General features: G+C 37.3%; 1 protein-coding gene across 1 annotated transcript; it reads left to right on the top strand.

Annotated features, from left to right (window-relative positions):
- Positions 1–1,449: 1,449 nt before the first annotated feature.
- On the top strand, positions 1,450–4,953 carry ube2l3a (ubiquitin-conjugating enzyme E2L 3a). The gene is made up of 4 exons (XM_017489191.3): positions 1,450–1,820; positions 2,959–3,054; positions 3,804–3,990; positions 4,119–4,953. The coding sequence occupies exons 1-4, from the start codon at positions 1,794–1,796 to the stop codon at positions 4,271–4,273; spliced, it is 465 nt and encodes a 154-aa protein (XP_017344680.1). The 5' UTR covers positions 1,450–1,793; the 3' UTR covers positions 4,274–4,953.
- Positions 4,954–16,272: the final 11,319 nt, after the last annotated feature.

Here is a 16,272-nt window from a genome sequence, read left to right on the forward strand (position 1 = left end):
TTCACAGAGACTTCCGGTTTATTCATTCAAAACAGAAGTATTTATACACATTGTACACATTGATAACAGCAGTGCGTGGACGGTTTCTACTGGTGCAGGTGCCAGCCAGATAGACAAAGCACACAGCACACTATGAAAATAAGTCTTTTCAAGACACAGAAAATACATGTGCCAGCTATAAGAAGGATGGCAGCTGATCAGCTTATTTAAAGAGGTAATTAAATGAATACAAGGTAATTAAAAAAATACATTCATTATAGGTATTTGATAGCAGTTCATAATATAGGAGAGTACATGATATAAGAGAATTTCCTTTCATTACATATTACATTTATCACAGTTATGAGGGATTCACAACAATATCAATGTTCAAAGTCCTTCTTGAGGTTTATATAAGACATGTCTTTTGTTTTAATGCCAATGAGAACATACTTCAGATACAAATTAATTGGGTCTGATTCTGCTTGTATGTTAGAATACCCATGTAAATGCAATTTATCTTAAATGATACATACTATAGCTTACTGTTAAATCTGAGGGTCCATACAGTATATAATAGCACAAATAAACAGAAGTCTTATTATTAAGATTATTATTATTTTCAATTAAGCATGTTTGTTCAACCAAATAAATAAGTGCACAGACTGAAGCTTTGGTTTGTACTTCAATATCGCAATGTCATAATATAACAATTGTACATTTTTTCTGTCAGATTTAGAAAGTAAGGAAGTAAATATTTTGGATGCATGGCAAAACTGCTTAGACTTAAGTGTTCGTTTACATCAGAAGTTAATGGCATAATTATAATTAGTTCCAGTTTCAGCTCCAGTGTTAATTGTGGAGTAGACTGGTGCACAGCATAGAAACTAATCCAAAGCTGAATACTGCATGTATGTAATTAATAAAGAATAAAACTTGACATTACTATGCTATTATAGGAAAATAATCAATGATGGGACCAACAGTTGATTATTTTCCTATAACGGCAGGTTTCAAAGTGTTTTATTCCTTATACCACAGCAAGTTGTCGTTGATTACAGCTTTTTCATGTAATAATGAATGACATGTTGTGTTTTCAGTCCTTTTTAGTTACATTAACTGAGACAAGTTCCTGTTTTCACTTATGTTATAGCGGCTATAAACTGTTGTTTCCTCAACAGCCTCTATTTTCTTTCTCTTTAAGTTAAAAAGTCAAAACAAATGCAGCTTGTCATGTTACAGAGAAACTAGAAAGCACAAACTCTTCTGTCCTGAAGCATATCCTGTGGAGGAACATATACTCACTATTACAAAGCTCTAACACTGGAGACTTCTTTCATAGATGCTAAATAAACGTCTTCTTAGATAAAGCTTGACAATATCAAATACTGCACATACTTTATCTTTGTTGTTATTTTTAAATAGTCTTTTTTGTTTGGTTGGTTTTTATTATTTTTATTTTTTAGAGCATCCTTATCTGTTGTATGTGTGTGTCTGTGGGGGGATTTAAACGATGATTCTGAACTATTGTGATGGCTCACAATGACGTGTAATTTGCACTGGGTTTTCAATAAAAACATAGACCATAATTTAAAACAACAACAACATCAACAACAACAACAAATGTAGTTAAGGTAACAGTATTAATAATAATCGATGTGGATTTGTCTGTCATGCTATACAACTTTCTACTCTACAATTTCATATTGTTTATACAATAAAAATTTCTGATAACATACGTGCCAAGGGGGGTTTCCAGAAGAATAGTTATATCTGTCGCGGTGCACTGTGGGTAGTTAGTCAGCAAATCCAAGATGGCGGCAAGCAGGAGGCTGCATAAGGTAAATACCCTGAGTAATCCCTAATTATTTTTGTTAAATAAGATTGATTAAGATTTCTGCCTGTTCGGTTATATACAGTGCATGTATGAAGCTGGTGTAAATAAAAAAATGTAATATTTCATTTAGTTTTGTTTCATGTCTGAGAAATATGATAATGGGGAAGCTAACAAGCTAAGCCACTTCCATCGTATTTAGCCAACAGTCTAGCTAAGTTAGCCCGCTTGCTAGTGAAAACGGTCGAGCGCTGTAATAGCAAATGAACATGTTCGCTTGCTAAGGCCGCCGGCAAAAAGAACCTAATGTCCTTTGCGCTAAAGGTCTCATAGATCTCATGGGTTCTGTGTTTTAATCACAGTTTAATTAAAGGTAAAAAAACAAAAAAAAAACAAAACGGATTATCAGGTTGGTGTCAACTGTCTGAAATGGTTTTGATGAAAAAGAGAAGAAGTCAGCTAGCCGAAGACTCAGATGGCCTAAGAGTGAATTAGCTAGCTGTGTGATTGTCAAGTTAATAACGTTAGTGCTGGAGTAAACGTGAACCAGATTATTAACCAGTACATTATATCGATGTAGCTCTAAGAGGAGAATGGGTTTCTCACCATATAACACGTTTACCAGTGACTTTATGCCATTCAGCACTACTGATTTACAATAGCAGAAATGTTGGTTGGACAGAAGCAGGAAGTCAGTGAGGAGTCGAGTGGGTGTAGCTTTGACTTTGAGTAGTTACATTTCACAGCATGTGGTACTCTTGTGGTTGACAATCTCGAGACCTGCTTTCTACCATTGTTAAGTCTTAAACGTGATATCAATCTTAAAATTTATTCCCCCCATTTTCTAATTTGCATTAGGTTGTAATGTAAGCATTATGGTGACGGCAGTGATTCAGACAGCAGTGAAGTTGTGCCCTGTTCTCATTAGCTTTTGTTCTAAGCTGGTAATGGAAACAGATCCAACCATAAGAATTAAGTATCAGTTCATATGAAGCTGTTTATCTTCTAATCATTCGCCTAAAAATGAAGTGATTGCCTGGGCCAATAAAATATAATAAGATTTATATATCGGAGCCTTAGTTTCAGGTGTTAGAAAGGACCTCTCTGTCGAAATCATATCTTGGATCTGTGCAATTTTTTCCCAGGAACTTGATGAAATCCGCAAATCTGGAATGAAAAACTTCCGCAACATCCAAGTTGACGAGTCAAACATCTTGACTTGGCAAGGGCTTATTGTTCCTGTAAGTATGATAATAGTACTGTTTCATTGTTGCCTCAAAGGTTTTTCTTTCAATTTCATATATCACAATGCATTAGGTTGAAACAGCTGGAAGTTGTGTAATGCAGAGGTGTTTTAAGAAATGCTTGTTCAAACTTTCATTTTCTTTTTCTAGACATTCATTTCACTGAATTTATTATTTAAAACACGTAGAAGCACAAAGAAATCTGGAGAGAACAGTGAACATGGTCAGTGCTAAATGTTGTGCTGCTGGAATATTGTAACGCCAAAAGTTGAACCCAGAGTTGTTTGGGTTTCAATACTGTGTCAAGAATCTGCCTTTGGCTTGGCTTGGAGGTCACTAACGGAGAGCAAGGTGAACTTACTAAGCGGGTTGGTCTTGCAGTGGTGGTGTTTGAATAACACTGCTCTTTTAGTAAAAAAAATGCTTACCTGCATTTACACCCACCCCAAGTGCTCAGAAGACTTTTAAAGTACCGCTCAAAAAATGGCTGTAATCAGGTTGAGTCTGAGATGTGCACTATGGTGTCCAGATGGAGACTTTTCCAAGGGGGGGTGTGAACTGTGGGGCTTAGCTTTATGCAGTGATTGAGATTTAGTCAGGCATCTAGTTAATTAAGCATTAAGACACTTGGCAGTGTTGGTTGGTGCTTCAAAAACGGGAACACCTCCTATGTTTAAGGTGAACTGTATTGAGGGTTTTCTGTCCCAGAATGGTGAATAATTAAAATGGATGTTTGTTCATTTCAGGACAACCCTCCATACGATAAAGGTGCATTCCGGATTGAGATCATTTTCCCTGCTGAGTATCCATTTAAGCCGCCCAAGATCACATTCAAAACAAAGATCTACCACCCGAACATAGATGAGAAAGGTCAGGTGTGCTTGCCAGTCATAAGTGCTGAAAACTGGAAACCCGCAACCAAAACCGATCAAGGTAAGGTGTTTCATCATAAAGAAACGATATAGGCTTTAGTAAATATTGTAAATGTTAATATTCAGCCCTTATGTGAAGGTGTGTGTTTGTCCTTTCTCATCCAACAATATTTTCTTTCCACAAATTAGTAATCCAGTCTCTCATCGCCCTTGTCAATGACCCTCAGCCAGAACACCCACTGAGGGCCGACCTAGCAGAGGAATACTCAAAAGACCGTAAAAAATTCTTTAAGAATGCAGAAGAGTTTACAAAGAAACATGGTGAAAAGCGGCCAGTGGACTAATAAGATGAGTGTGAATCCCACTCTCTCCTTTGCCCACCTCTCCAGATCTTTAAACCTCTGCCTCTATCTGTACCCTCCTCCCACCCAAGCTCCCAGCATCCACTCCGAACTTGGAGCAGAGCATCCCAAAAGCATTTCAACCTTGCTACAGGACTTTTATGACTCAGTTCTACTTGCCCTCTGGGTACCAACTGGATGGCTGGTTTTTCTATAGTGTATAAAGCAAATGTGATCCAAATACGAGTGTAAATGGAAACTTGGAGGGGAAAAAACAACAAGATTTGGGTGGTGAGGGTGGGAGTAAATGCTGTTCCTTTTAATTTGTTCTTAATTTGCACAGAGCTGTGTACTGGTCATAAAACCTGCTGTGCAATGAATCTTGACTGTTTTTCCCCCCCAGAGCAGATTACTACAGCGAATTTCATTATATTATGTCCTTCAGTCTTTCACTTCTGCAAGTATGTCTTTGTTTGGGCAAAAATCCAGGTTCTAAAGGTGTGTGGCATCCATTTCTTTTATATTTCTTTTTATTCTTTTGTTTTTGTCTAGGTTGCACTGTATTCTGTGGAACGAAGCGTTCTTCGTAACCTCTGTAATTCATCAAATATTCAAAACTTCAGCTTAGTCACTGTTATCAATATAATGTTTATGATGTTATAAAAAAGGAAAAAAAAATACAACCACCATTTGTGTCTGATTTAAGAGTTATTTTAAAGTAATGTAATATGATTTATTAGAGATGTACTTTATCCTGGAAAAAAATGACATCACTAAGCAAAATTACTTATTACACCTTTTAATTGCTATTTATTGCACCCTTAATTGCACCTGGATTAGGTCAGATTAACATGAAAACTAGGACCAGAATAGATTTTTATTCTGTTATTATGCAGATGTATTAATTCAGCAGATTACGGTCTGGGGTATTATCTTGTCAACCAGTGGAATTTATTTACATACAATGGTTAAACCACAATGAACCCACCTTCTAATTTAGGTCAGGGTATGAAGAGTGATCAAGCTTTCTGAAACCAACAGACCTGGGACTTTGTCATTTTTATCAGACACCTAATACTAGTGGTGTTATTTGACTGAACAATACCAACTGTTGACTGAAAGATGGCATGCAAAATTGTGCTGATTTACATGATGTAGAGTCATGGTGAGAGCCCAGGGATTGATCAAATTATATACAAAACTATGTTGGCTTTATTGGCCTTTGTTCTAACCGTCCAAGATTAATCATACACTTTCAGGATCTTATCAGGACATGCACTATAATAAAACTGGGTAGGGACTTCTGTTGCTTTCAAAACAGCCTCAATTCTGATCATGCTGACAGTAGCCATTACTGGGTACATGGGTAAATTGTGGCCATGAAGGGATGCAGTGGTGAGCCTGTGACAACTTCAGTCTCAGCTTTCTGTTCTTGGCTGACAGAAGTGGAACCCAATGTGGTCTTCTGCTGTTGTAGCCCATCCATCTAAAGGTTTGATGTGTTGTGCATTCTGAGCTGCTGTTGTGCCTACCACAGTGCAGAGTGGTTATCTGAGTTACTGTAGCATTTCTGTCAGCTCAAAATGATCTGGCAATGCTCTGTTGACCTTTCTCATCAACAAGGCATTTCTGTCTGCAGAATTGCCTCTCTCTGGACGTTTTTTTTCCCTGAATAAACTCTAGTACGGTGCCAGATGGGCTGGTTTGAGTATTTCTACAATGCAGGTAGGGGGAAAAAAGTATTTGCTTCCATCCTGATTTCTTCAGTTTTTGTGTTTCTCATACTAAATAGTTTTAGATTTTCAAACGAAACACAACATAAAACAAAGGCAACCTGAGTAAACACACAATACAGTTTTTTTTAAGCAAAAAAAAAGTTATCTAACACATATCACCCATGTGAAAAACTAATTGCCCCCTTAAACTTAAACTAAAAGCTTCTGACAACTGGAGATCAGCCTTTCACTTACTTTTACTCCTATCCAAGTTGCACTTGTTTCATTAAGAGGTTTGAGGATTATCAAGGTGTGTTTTGGCAAAATTCACACGAGTCTTAATAATGATCTGGGTTAGCAGTGGTTTTCGCCTCGCCATTCTTCCATAGATGCCATGCCCCCTGTGTCTTTCTGATAGTTGAGTCATGAACCTTTATTGATGCAAGAGAGGCCCGTTGATTTGATTGAACAGGGTTTGCAGTAATCAAGTCTGGTTGTGTTGAGTCCAGCTGAACCTCATTATGAATGCAGTTTCATAGATTTTGGGAACTAGTAACTACGGGGGTTAAATACATTTTCACACAGGTCCAGTTGGTATTGGATAACTCTTTGCTTCAATAAATATAATTTAAAAACTGTATTTTGTGCTCACTCAGGTTGTTTTTGTTTTATCTTAGATTTTGTTTTAATATATACACAAAAAACAAAAGAAATCAGATAAGAAATCAAATAATTTTTCACAGCACTGTATATTCTTCAAATATATTACTTTACGACTGGTCCCAAAGTGAGTCCAGTCTGTCCTCAAAATGTGGCCACATTTGCACACTTTATACACCACATAAAATGCTTGGTTTTCAGGATTGTAGCCATTAAGAGGTCTTTTAGTGACTTAATCTTAGAAATGACCAGTGGCATCAAAAAAAGTAACTACAAATATGCATAAACTCACTTTCCACTTTAATAGGAACACCTGCTCACACACTTATCCAATCATGTGCCAGCAATGTAATGCTTCAGTTAATGTTCTCATCAAACATGAGAACAGAGGAAATTGTGATCTCAGTGAATTTGACTGTGGCAGACTCATTTGAATATGTAAAAAAAAAAAAAAAAAAGCTGCTGATCTCTGGGATTTTGTGTGTAGAGTTTACATAGAATGATGCAGAAAACATCCAGTAAGTGGCAGTTCTATGGGTGGAGAATGCCTTGTCGATGAGAGAGTTCAGAGGAAACTGGACGGTATGTATATCCTTACACAGTTACAATAAAGCCCACTCACTCATCTTACCTGCATAATAATGTTTAAGGGGAAGTGTGTATAGGAAGTCTTGTTTGAAAGAATAAATATATTTATAAGAATATTACTTTTAACCCCAATTCTGAAAAAGGTGGGACAGTATAGAAAATGCTAATATAAACAAAGGGGAGTGATTTGTAAATGTAATTCGACTTGTATTTAAACAGAAAACGTATAAAGACAAGATATTGAATGTTTTACCTAATCAACTGCATAGTCTTTTGAAGAGAAATGTTTATTTTGAAATTGATGCATGCAACATGTTCCAAAAAGTTGGGACAGGGGCAATTTAGGACTAATAGTGATGATGAGTTGAAATAAGAAGGTGATGTGAAACAGGTGAGGTAATCATAGCATATAAGGAGCCTCCAAAAAAAAGCCTAGTCCTTCAAGAGCAAGGATGGGTCAAGGCTCGCCCATTTGCCAAAAGATGCGTCAGCGAATAATCCTACACTTTGAGAACAACATTCCCCAAAGTCAAATCTGTAGGATTTTGGGCGTTTGACCTTCTACAGTGCATAATATAATTAAAAGATTCACTGTCCCAAGTTTTTTTTAGAATTGGGATTGTGCATTGATGATATAAGTTACTCTATAAATTCAGTTTACCTCATACAAACCCATACTGCACGCATACAGAACACAGTGTGGAACATACACTCAGGTAAAATTGTAACCCAAGTGTTTTATGGAACAAAGATTAGTATAATGTGATATACGTCACTAAGCAGCTCTAGGAAAAGAAATTAGGCCCACTGGATTAATCTGTCTAGGGACAGAGGCTGTAGTTACGATAAACACACTCATGTAGAGAAGACAGCATTACAGTCTATATAAAGATTGTTCTGCTTATTAGAAACACTTAATTTGAACATCATTTGGGATAAACCTGCAGCATGTTGTATTTAAGGTTTACAGTTGGCAAGATCCTAATGACAATTAAATTACTGACATAAATTGTAAGGCTGTTTTTAGAGGCAAGCATGTAGAACTATTGGCTTCCCATTTGGACAGAGTAGCTCTTCAATTCAATTCAATTCAATTTTATTCGTATAGCGCTTTTTACAATAGACATTGTCTCAAAGCAGCTTTACAGAAATATCAACATGGTATACAGATATTAAAGGTGCGAATTTATCCCAACTGAGCAAGCCACTGAGCGACGACGGTGGCAAGGAAAAACTCCCTAAGATGTTTTAAGAGGAAGAAACCTTGAGAGGAACCTGGCTCAGAAGGGAACCCATCCTCATCTGGGTAACAACAGTTAGTGTGAAAAAGTTCATTATGGATTTATATGAAGTCTGTTTGGCGTTAGGAGCAGCCGTAGTCCCAGCAGTCTGGAATTAAAGAAGATTTGAGCTCCATCCAGAGGCAGAGAGGATCTGGATCTCTAGTATCTCCATAAATTCGTGTGGGGCTCGGCGAAAGGAGAGAGGGAGAAAAAAGATTATTATGACTGCGAAGTAGTAGAACAGAATCTAGTCAGGGTAGGCTTGAGTAAACAAATATGTTTTAAGCTTAGACTTAAACACTGAGACTGTGTCTGAGTCCCGAACACCAATAGGAAGACTGTTCCATAACTGTGGGGCTCTATAAGAGAAAGCTCTTCCCCCTGCTGTAGCCTTCACTATTCGAGGTACCGTCAAATAGCCTGCATCTTTTGACCTAAGTAGGCGTGGCGGATCATATAAAACCAAAAGGTCGCTTAGATATTGTGGCGCGAGACCATTTAGTGCTTTATAGGTTAATAAAAGTATTTTATAATTAATGCGAGATTTTACTGGGAGCCAATGCAGTATTGATAATATCGGTGTGATATGGTCGTATCTTCTAGTTCTAGTTAGGACTCTAGCAGCTGCATTCTGGACTAATTGGAGCTTATTTATATTCCTACTGGAACATCCAGACAGTATGGCATTACAGTAATCTAATCTAGAGGTGACGAATGCATGAACTAGTATTTCCGCATCATGTAGTGACAATATGTTTCTTATTTTAGAAATATTTCTGAGATGAAAGAAGGCTATCCTAGTAATATTATCTACATGAGCATCAAATGATAGGCTGGAGTCAATAATCACTCCAAGTTCTTTAACTGCTGTACATGATGAAACAGAAAGACCATCCAGAGTAACCATGTGATCAGAAAGAATACTTCTAGCTACACGTGGGCCTAATAAAAGTATTTCTGTTTTATCAGAATTAAGTAGAAGGAAGTTAATTAACATCCAATGTCTAATGTCCTTTACACAATCCTCAACTTTACTAAGCTTCTGTCTGTCCTCTGGCTTCGCTGAAACATACAACTGTGTATCATCAGCATAACAGTGGAAGCTAATTCCATGTTTACGAATAATTTGACCTAGGGGTAGCATATATAAAGTAAAGAGCAGTGGGCCTAAAACAGAACCCTGTGGAACTCCAAAAGTAACCTCTGTACGCATGGAGAAATCACCATTTACATCTACGAACTGATAACGATCGGTCAGATAAGACCTGAGCCAGGAGAGGACTGTTCCCTTAATACCAACAACATTTTCTAATCTATCAAGTAGAATAGTGTGATCTATAGTATCAAAAGCTGCACTAAGGTCGAGTAACACAAGCAGCGAGACACAACCCTGATCGTAAGTCAGTAGAAGGTCATTTACTACTTTAACTAACGCTGTCTCTGTGCTATGATGAGGTCTAAATCCTGACTGATACATTTCATGAATGTTATTCCTATCTAAGTACGAGCATAACTGCTTTGCTACAACCTTTTCTAAAATCTTAGAGATGAAGGGGAGATTTGATATTGGTCTATAGTTGGACAATTGAGACGGGTCAAGATCAGGTTTTTTAATCAAGGGTTTAATAACTGCTAATTTAAGTGATTTAGGTACATAGACAGTGCTTAGGGAAGAATTGATTATATTTAGAAGTGGTTCAATTACTCCTGGACAAATCTGTTTAAACAAACATGTAGGTACGGGATCTAGTATGCAAGTTGATGAATTGGCTGAAGAGATTAATGTAGCTAGTTCGGTCTCTCTAAGCGGAGCAAAACACTCTAAACATTGATCTGATATTGCTACATTGTCATGTAATGGGTTTGTTACAGTACTGTCCAGTTTTAATTTAATGGCCTGTATTTCACGTCTAATATTTTCAACCTTATCAATGAAAAATTTCATGAAATCTTCACTGCTATGTAATGATTGAGTGTTTCTCTCTGTAGTGGTTTTACTCCTAGTTAATTTTGCTACTGTGTTGAAAAGGAATCTAGAATTGTTTTTGTTGTCTCCTATTAAGGTGGAGAAATAGATTTTTCTAGCATCGCGAAGAGATTTCCTATATTTCAGTAGGCTCTCCTTCCATGCTGTTTGAAATATCACCAGTTTGGTTTGACGCCATTTACGTTCTAATTGTCGAGTTGTCTGTTTTAAGGTTCGCGTTTGATCGTTATACCAGGGTGCTAATTTTTTTTCTCTAATTATTTTCCTTTTGAGTGGAGCCACTCTATCTAGCGTGTAGCGGAGTGTTGACTCCAAGCTTTCAGTCGCCTGATCGACTTCTGTGTGATCTGACGGTGATCCAAATCTAATTGATGTTTCTGCGAGGTTATTTATGAAGCTCGGTGCAGTAGCTGATGTGTAGGTACGTTTTATGCGGTAGTGAGGCGAGGTGGAAATATTATGATCAATACGTATTATGAACGAGATAAGATAATGGTCTGAGACAACTTCAGACTGCGGAAAAATGATAATATTTTCTATACTTAGTCCGTATGTTAGTATGAGGTCAAGAGTGTGACCACCATTATGAGTAGGCCCGATTACGTTCTGATTAATCCCTACTGAATCTAAGATGGAGACAACCGCTAATCTTAGAGGGTCTTCCAGGTTATCAAAATGAATATTAAAGTCTCCGACGATTAATGCTTTATCTACAGACACAACCAGGTTTGAGACAAAGTCTGCAAATTCACTAAGAAATTCAGTATATGGCCCTGGGGGTCTGTAAATAATAATTAGAGGAATTGACTTATTTTTTGTGGCTACATAACTTATACTGGTATAAAGAATTTCAAAAGAATTAAATTTATGTTTAGCTCTTAGCTTGTGGCTGGTCAGATTAAATGAAGCCTGTGTGTGAGGCATTTTTATCATTTAGGAGCTTAGAACTGGTTACTACTGTAAAGTCATCACAGATTGTAAAATGCAATCAAAAGGACGGAGTAGCATTCTGGTGTTAAGACCATGCAGGGGCCTGTAGATCCTTGACTATTGCAGATTTCAATTATGGAATCACTAACATTTTCATTGTAAAATGAAACAACATTTATAGTTTTAAGATTTATTTTGACAGATCTTCAGGTTTATTTAACACTTCTGTTTTGGATGTGGTGTTCGTGGCTGTGTGTGTCTGACCAGCCTGTCTGAATGTCACTTCCTGAACTGAAGGATGGTGGGCAGACTCCTTGATGTCCTGGCCCCTTTCTGGTCTTTTCTCACACTCATCAATGACAATCTGCACCAGTTCAACCTATGTAAACATGATTGAGAATATTTATCCAAGTGAAATTACTCATATTTAACCTCTGTCAAGAAACAAATGTCTGCCTAAGGTTAGTGTCAAATTCTTTTTGTGAACTTACCTCAGTTTGTGCAGACGGGCATTGTTTGAAAATGCGAACAATGTAAGAATATGTTTGGTAGCCTCAAGTTATCCAGCATGAAGAAAGGACGTGCGCAATGTAAATTATTTACTTAGATTTTGCATGTATATTCTGTTTGTTTGCCCAGAACAGAAATGATGAGGTACTACAACATTTGACACAGTTGATGCTGTCACCTTGCTAAGCTTTGGTAAGTGAATGTGTATTCCAGCTCTCAGGCCATTGCCCAGGTTTGACTGATGTATCCCAGTCTATCTTCTAAATGAACTGCTTGTTTGCTAGTCTGAAAAGTTATTATTATAAAAGTAACTATAGCATTCTCATACCTGTTTGAGGCCTCTGCAAAATCTCTCAAACACCCCCTTCATGCTTCCACTCTTCTCTATAGAGATGATGTCTTCTCATTGTTGTGCATTTGAGATGACAGAAATATACGGGCAAAGACAGTAGCCCGTTGAAAACTATTATTAATATTCATTCATTTCATACTTATAAAGACTCAATGTGGTAAAAGTGTGGTACATTCTTAAAATAGACTTCCTTCAATGTTTAAAGGTTTTTAGCTTCTTAAAGGGGTTCTACATAGACGCTTTAAAGGTCTCCTCAGAGAAACAAGCAGAATAACCCAGCCAGATGGTTTTGACATTTCTAATACTGTAGTCTCTCTGCCTTACTAGAACCTACACGCATCAGGCCAATTCCTGGCCATCCCTGCTACAATGAGCAGCAGAGATACTGGTGATATCATGAAGTAGAAGTGCTTCTGAGGCTACAAATCATAATGACTTGGTAATCACTGTGCAAAGGCAACCCAAATATAGTGTATCCATTTGAATCTGTACCACAATTTGGCTACTCCAATCCTAAAAGATGATGGAACTAAGGGTTGCTGTGGTGAATCTTGTAGACCTGTGACCCTCTAGTAATAGATTTCAGATGAAGTTGCATCAAAAGGTTTAAGATTTAAGTGTATCTATTAATCCAGTTGCACCAAACATTAAACATTGTTTAAATAGTCAGGATACTTTTGGGCCTGGTTTGATTTTATATTAAACTCAGATTAACTTTAATCCAGCTGCTTACAACACAGGTTTACATTTCCATTAGGGATTCATTTAAGTCAAAGATAGTTTGCAACAAACAAAAAGGTCACGAAAGAAAAGTTTTAAAATGAGGGATCAACTAAGATAACATCAGGGATTATTGGCCTGAATGTCCAAGTTGAATCTGTCAAAAGTAAAATGGCAGGTTATTTATATTTCCCCAGAATTTCTCTACACCAAAAGTTTCCATTATACTTGTTTAATAAGGAGTATTTTAATGACATACAGTCGACTCTCTCTATTGGCACCCTTCATGAAAATAAGCAAAAAATATATATATTTTTTAAAACCTAAAAAAGCTTGTTCTAATACCCTTTTTCTTGACTGCCAGGGTGGTTTCAATGAGCTTCGTTTTCCAAATCACCAATTTCAAAGTCGTCACCATATGACCATGACTCTATGGGGTTAGCCTATAAAACCTGCTGTGTCAGGTTTACTGTCTATCCCATTCTCATCTTTATTTAGGTATCGACAAAGTGGATTTAAATTTAATTCAGAAGGTTTCTCATACCAGGCTCTAATCATTTGCTTTTTACTAATGTGGTAATTCCTGGGAATTTGGGTTGGTGTTTGATTCCAGTTGAGGAACAACAGCCTTCAAGCTAAAAGTAAGCAAGTGACCATGTTGACTGTTTGTCAGTTCTATAAAACTGGTGGACAGGATTGAGGTTAAATTCAATTAAGTTTTACTTGTATAGCACTTTTAACAATGGACATTGTCCCAAAGCAGCTTTACAGAAATATATAAATTCAGGATATAGATTTTAAATGTATGAATTTATCCCTAATGAGCAAGCCAGAGACAACAGTGGACACAAAATGTCAAATGTTAATGTAAAAAGTTGAGCCAAGAATTACCAATGTCTAGGCAACTCTAAAACATTAGCTAAAGCAGCTGGCATTTAACCAAATCAGTTACAGGTGGAATCAACAGATGGAAATTTCAGTATAGAAGGGTACAGCCTATGCAATATTTTCAAATTCCTGAGACATAATGAATTAGAGTGAATGTGATTGACTTTTAAACCCAGAGCTTCTATATATTAACTATTAAACGTCTTTCGGATGAGATGTTAAACTGAGGACTCTCTGTGGTCATTAAAACTCCCAGGACACTTCTTGTAAAGAGTAGGGGTATAACCCTGGTGTCCCGGCGAAATTCACCCATTGGCTCCTATCTATCATGGTCCCTAATAATCTCCATCCCTGAACTGGCTACACCATACACCTTTCCTTTCCACCAATAGCTGGTGTGTGGTGGGCGTTCTGGTGCACTATGGCTGCTGTCACATCATCCAGGTAGATGCTACACACTGGTGGTGGTTGAGGAGATTTCCCCTCCGTACAATGTAAAATGCTTTAAGTGCCTAGAAAAGCACTATAGAAATCTACGGAATTATTATTATTATTAAATCAGAAGCTTTGTCATGCTCATCACCTGCAGTTGGGACTGTACAAACAGCAGACAATTGTCCAGATAAGGGAGCACGCAGAGATCGTGACATTGCAAGGTATCTAAGGCGATTTGTGAACACTTTGGTTGCTAGAGTTAACTCAAAGAGATGGAAACTGGACTGGTATATCTCTCTGCTTATATGGTTAGATCCAGAATAAGAAAGGTTATGTCTCCCTTTTTTTTAAATGAGTACATCTCTTAAAAATGACTTGACCAGATATTTTGTCCCAATCGGTATTGCCTCTTTTTGTAGTAGTAACTGCACTTCTGTATTTCCATTTGGCATCGGTCTGAAACCGTACACCTGGTGAAACTGTAAATGATACTCAGTGGACAATGCTCTCAGTAGCCACTGGTTTTATTGATATCACACTTCAATGTTTCACTTGCAGAGGGGAAACCAGCACACCTTTGAATGTGTATTTCCCGCTATGTGGGAATAGTGTGACCACAGACATGGGTGACTAAAAGTAGCCTACTGCCGCATGTGAATAGTTTGTGTTTCAGATGACAATCTAGTGCCTTATGTGCCTCTGAACAATGATATTTTAATTAAATTAATAGACTCGGTGATTTAACACACTCCACTGGCTCCCATTGCTTGTAGTACTGTTTGCATGATCTCTTGCCCAGATCATTAAGGGCCAGAAGTAACTATGCCACTGTGTTAAAGATACAGTTCAGATTCAACAGAGTATCATATTCTTTCGCAAACTAGCACGTCATCTCTTTTATATTTGAGTTATATGCAAAGTGATGCTCAGAGCCTCATCAGCCTATATACTATTATTATTGAAGTTATTAGCCTCAGCCTACATACTATTAATGAAGCCACAAGTGTTTTTGCTGATTGAAACCCTAGTACTTCTGAATCTGGCATTACAGATGGCAGCCACCGAGACTAAATCAGGGTCTATCTCTTTAGCTGTGCTAAGCTTCTCTGAGCTCTGTACTTCACTTTAATGCACTATTACATTGCTGCTGACAGCTTTTGCAGTTGGCTGATACCCACCTCCAGCTCTACCCTGTATTTTAATACATAAAAGGCACTCACACTTCCCATTCGAGGGACTGAGCAAACAAGCATTCTGCCCATTTCTGTTTATGCTGCAACAATGCAGCAAAGGAGTTTAGCTTTTTCTTCCTAGAAGACTCAGCAGTGGTATCAGCATTACGCTGCATTTAGGACAATTTGGGCACTGATCATTATTTATTATTAACCCAATTGGGGCCTGGCAGAACAAAAAGTTCACCATCCTGCCCTGAAATACAAAGAGTTGGAAAGATGGACAATGTTAATCAATTCACAATAAGTAGGATTATGAATGTGAAAAACAGGAAGTTTGCTGTCATTTTGCTCTGTGTTGGCAGCGTCAATTGTGCTACAGGAAAAATAGACCATGTGCCTGTTTTAGCAACACAGTCACACACGTGTCTTTGTATGTGCAGCATCTGTGCTAAGCTCCTTCACGCTCTGCTATGACACTATCCACAAAGTAGGCCTTAGATTAAAAAGTTTGAGAACTGCTGTTTTAGATGAATGGCATTGGCTCATTTAAGTATTTAAAACATAAAGAAATAGTAATGAGTTAATAATAATAATAATAATAATAATAATAATAACAATAATAATAATAGTAAATGATTATAATATACTTATCTACCATTTTTTTTAGGAACACACATACATTTGTTCATTCATGCAATTATCCAGTCCGCCAATCATGTGGCAGCAGCACAGTGCATGAAATCATGCAGATACAGGTCA

This window comes from Ictalurus punctatus, chromosome 16 (genome assembly GCF_001660625.3).
Source record: "Ictalurus punctatus breed USDA103 chromosome 16, Coco_2.0, whole genome shotgun sequence".
NCBI lineage: Eukaryota > Metazoa > Chordata > Actinopteri > Siluriformes > Ictaluridae > Ictalurus > Ictalurus punctatus.

Bases quoted from the DNA above. Each gene is read 5' to 3' on its own strand.
- ube2l3a (XM_017489191.3), top strand. From the start codon at position 1,794: ATGGCGGCAAGCAGGAGGCTGCATAAG. The intron at 1,821-2,958 runs GTAAATACCCTG...ATTTTTTCCCAG, and splicing joins CAAGCAGGAGGCTGCATAAG to GAACTTGATGAAATCCGCAA. The intron at 3,055-3,803 runs GTAAGTATGATA...TGTTCATTTCAG, and splicing joins GGCAAGGGCTTATTGTTCCT to GACAACCCTCCATACGATAA.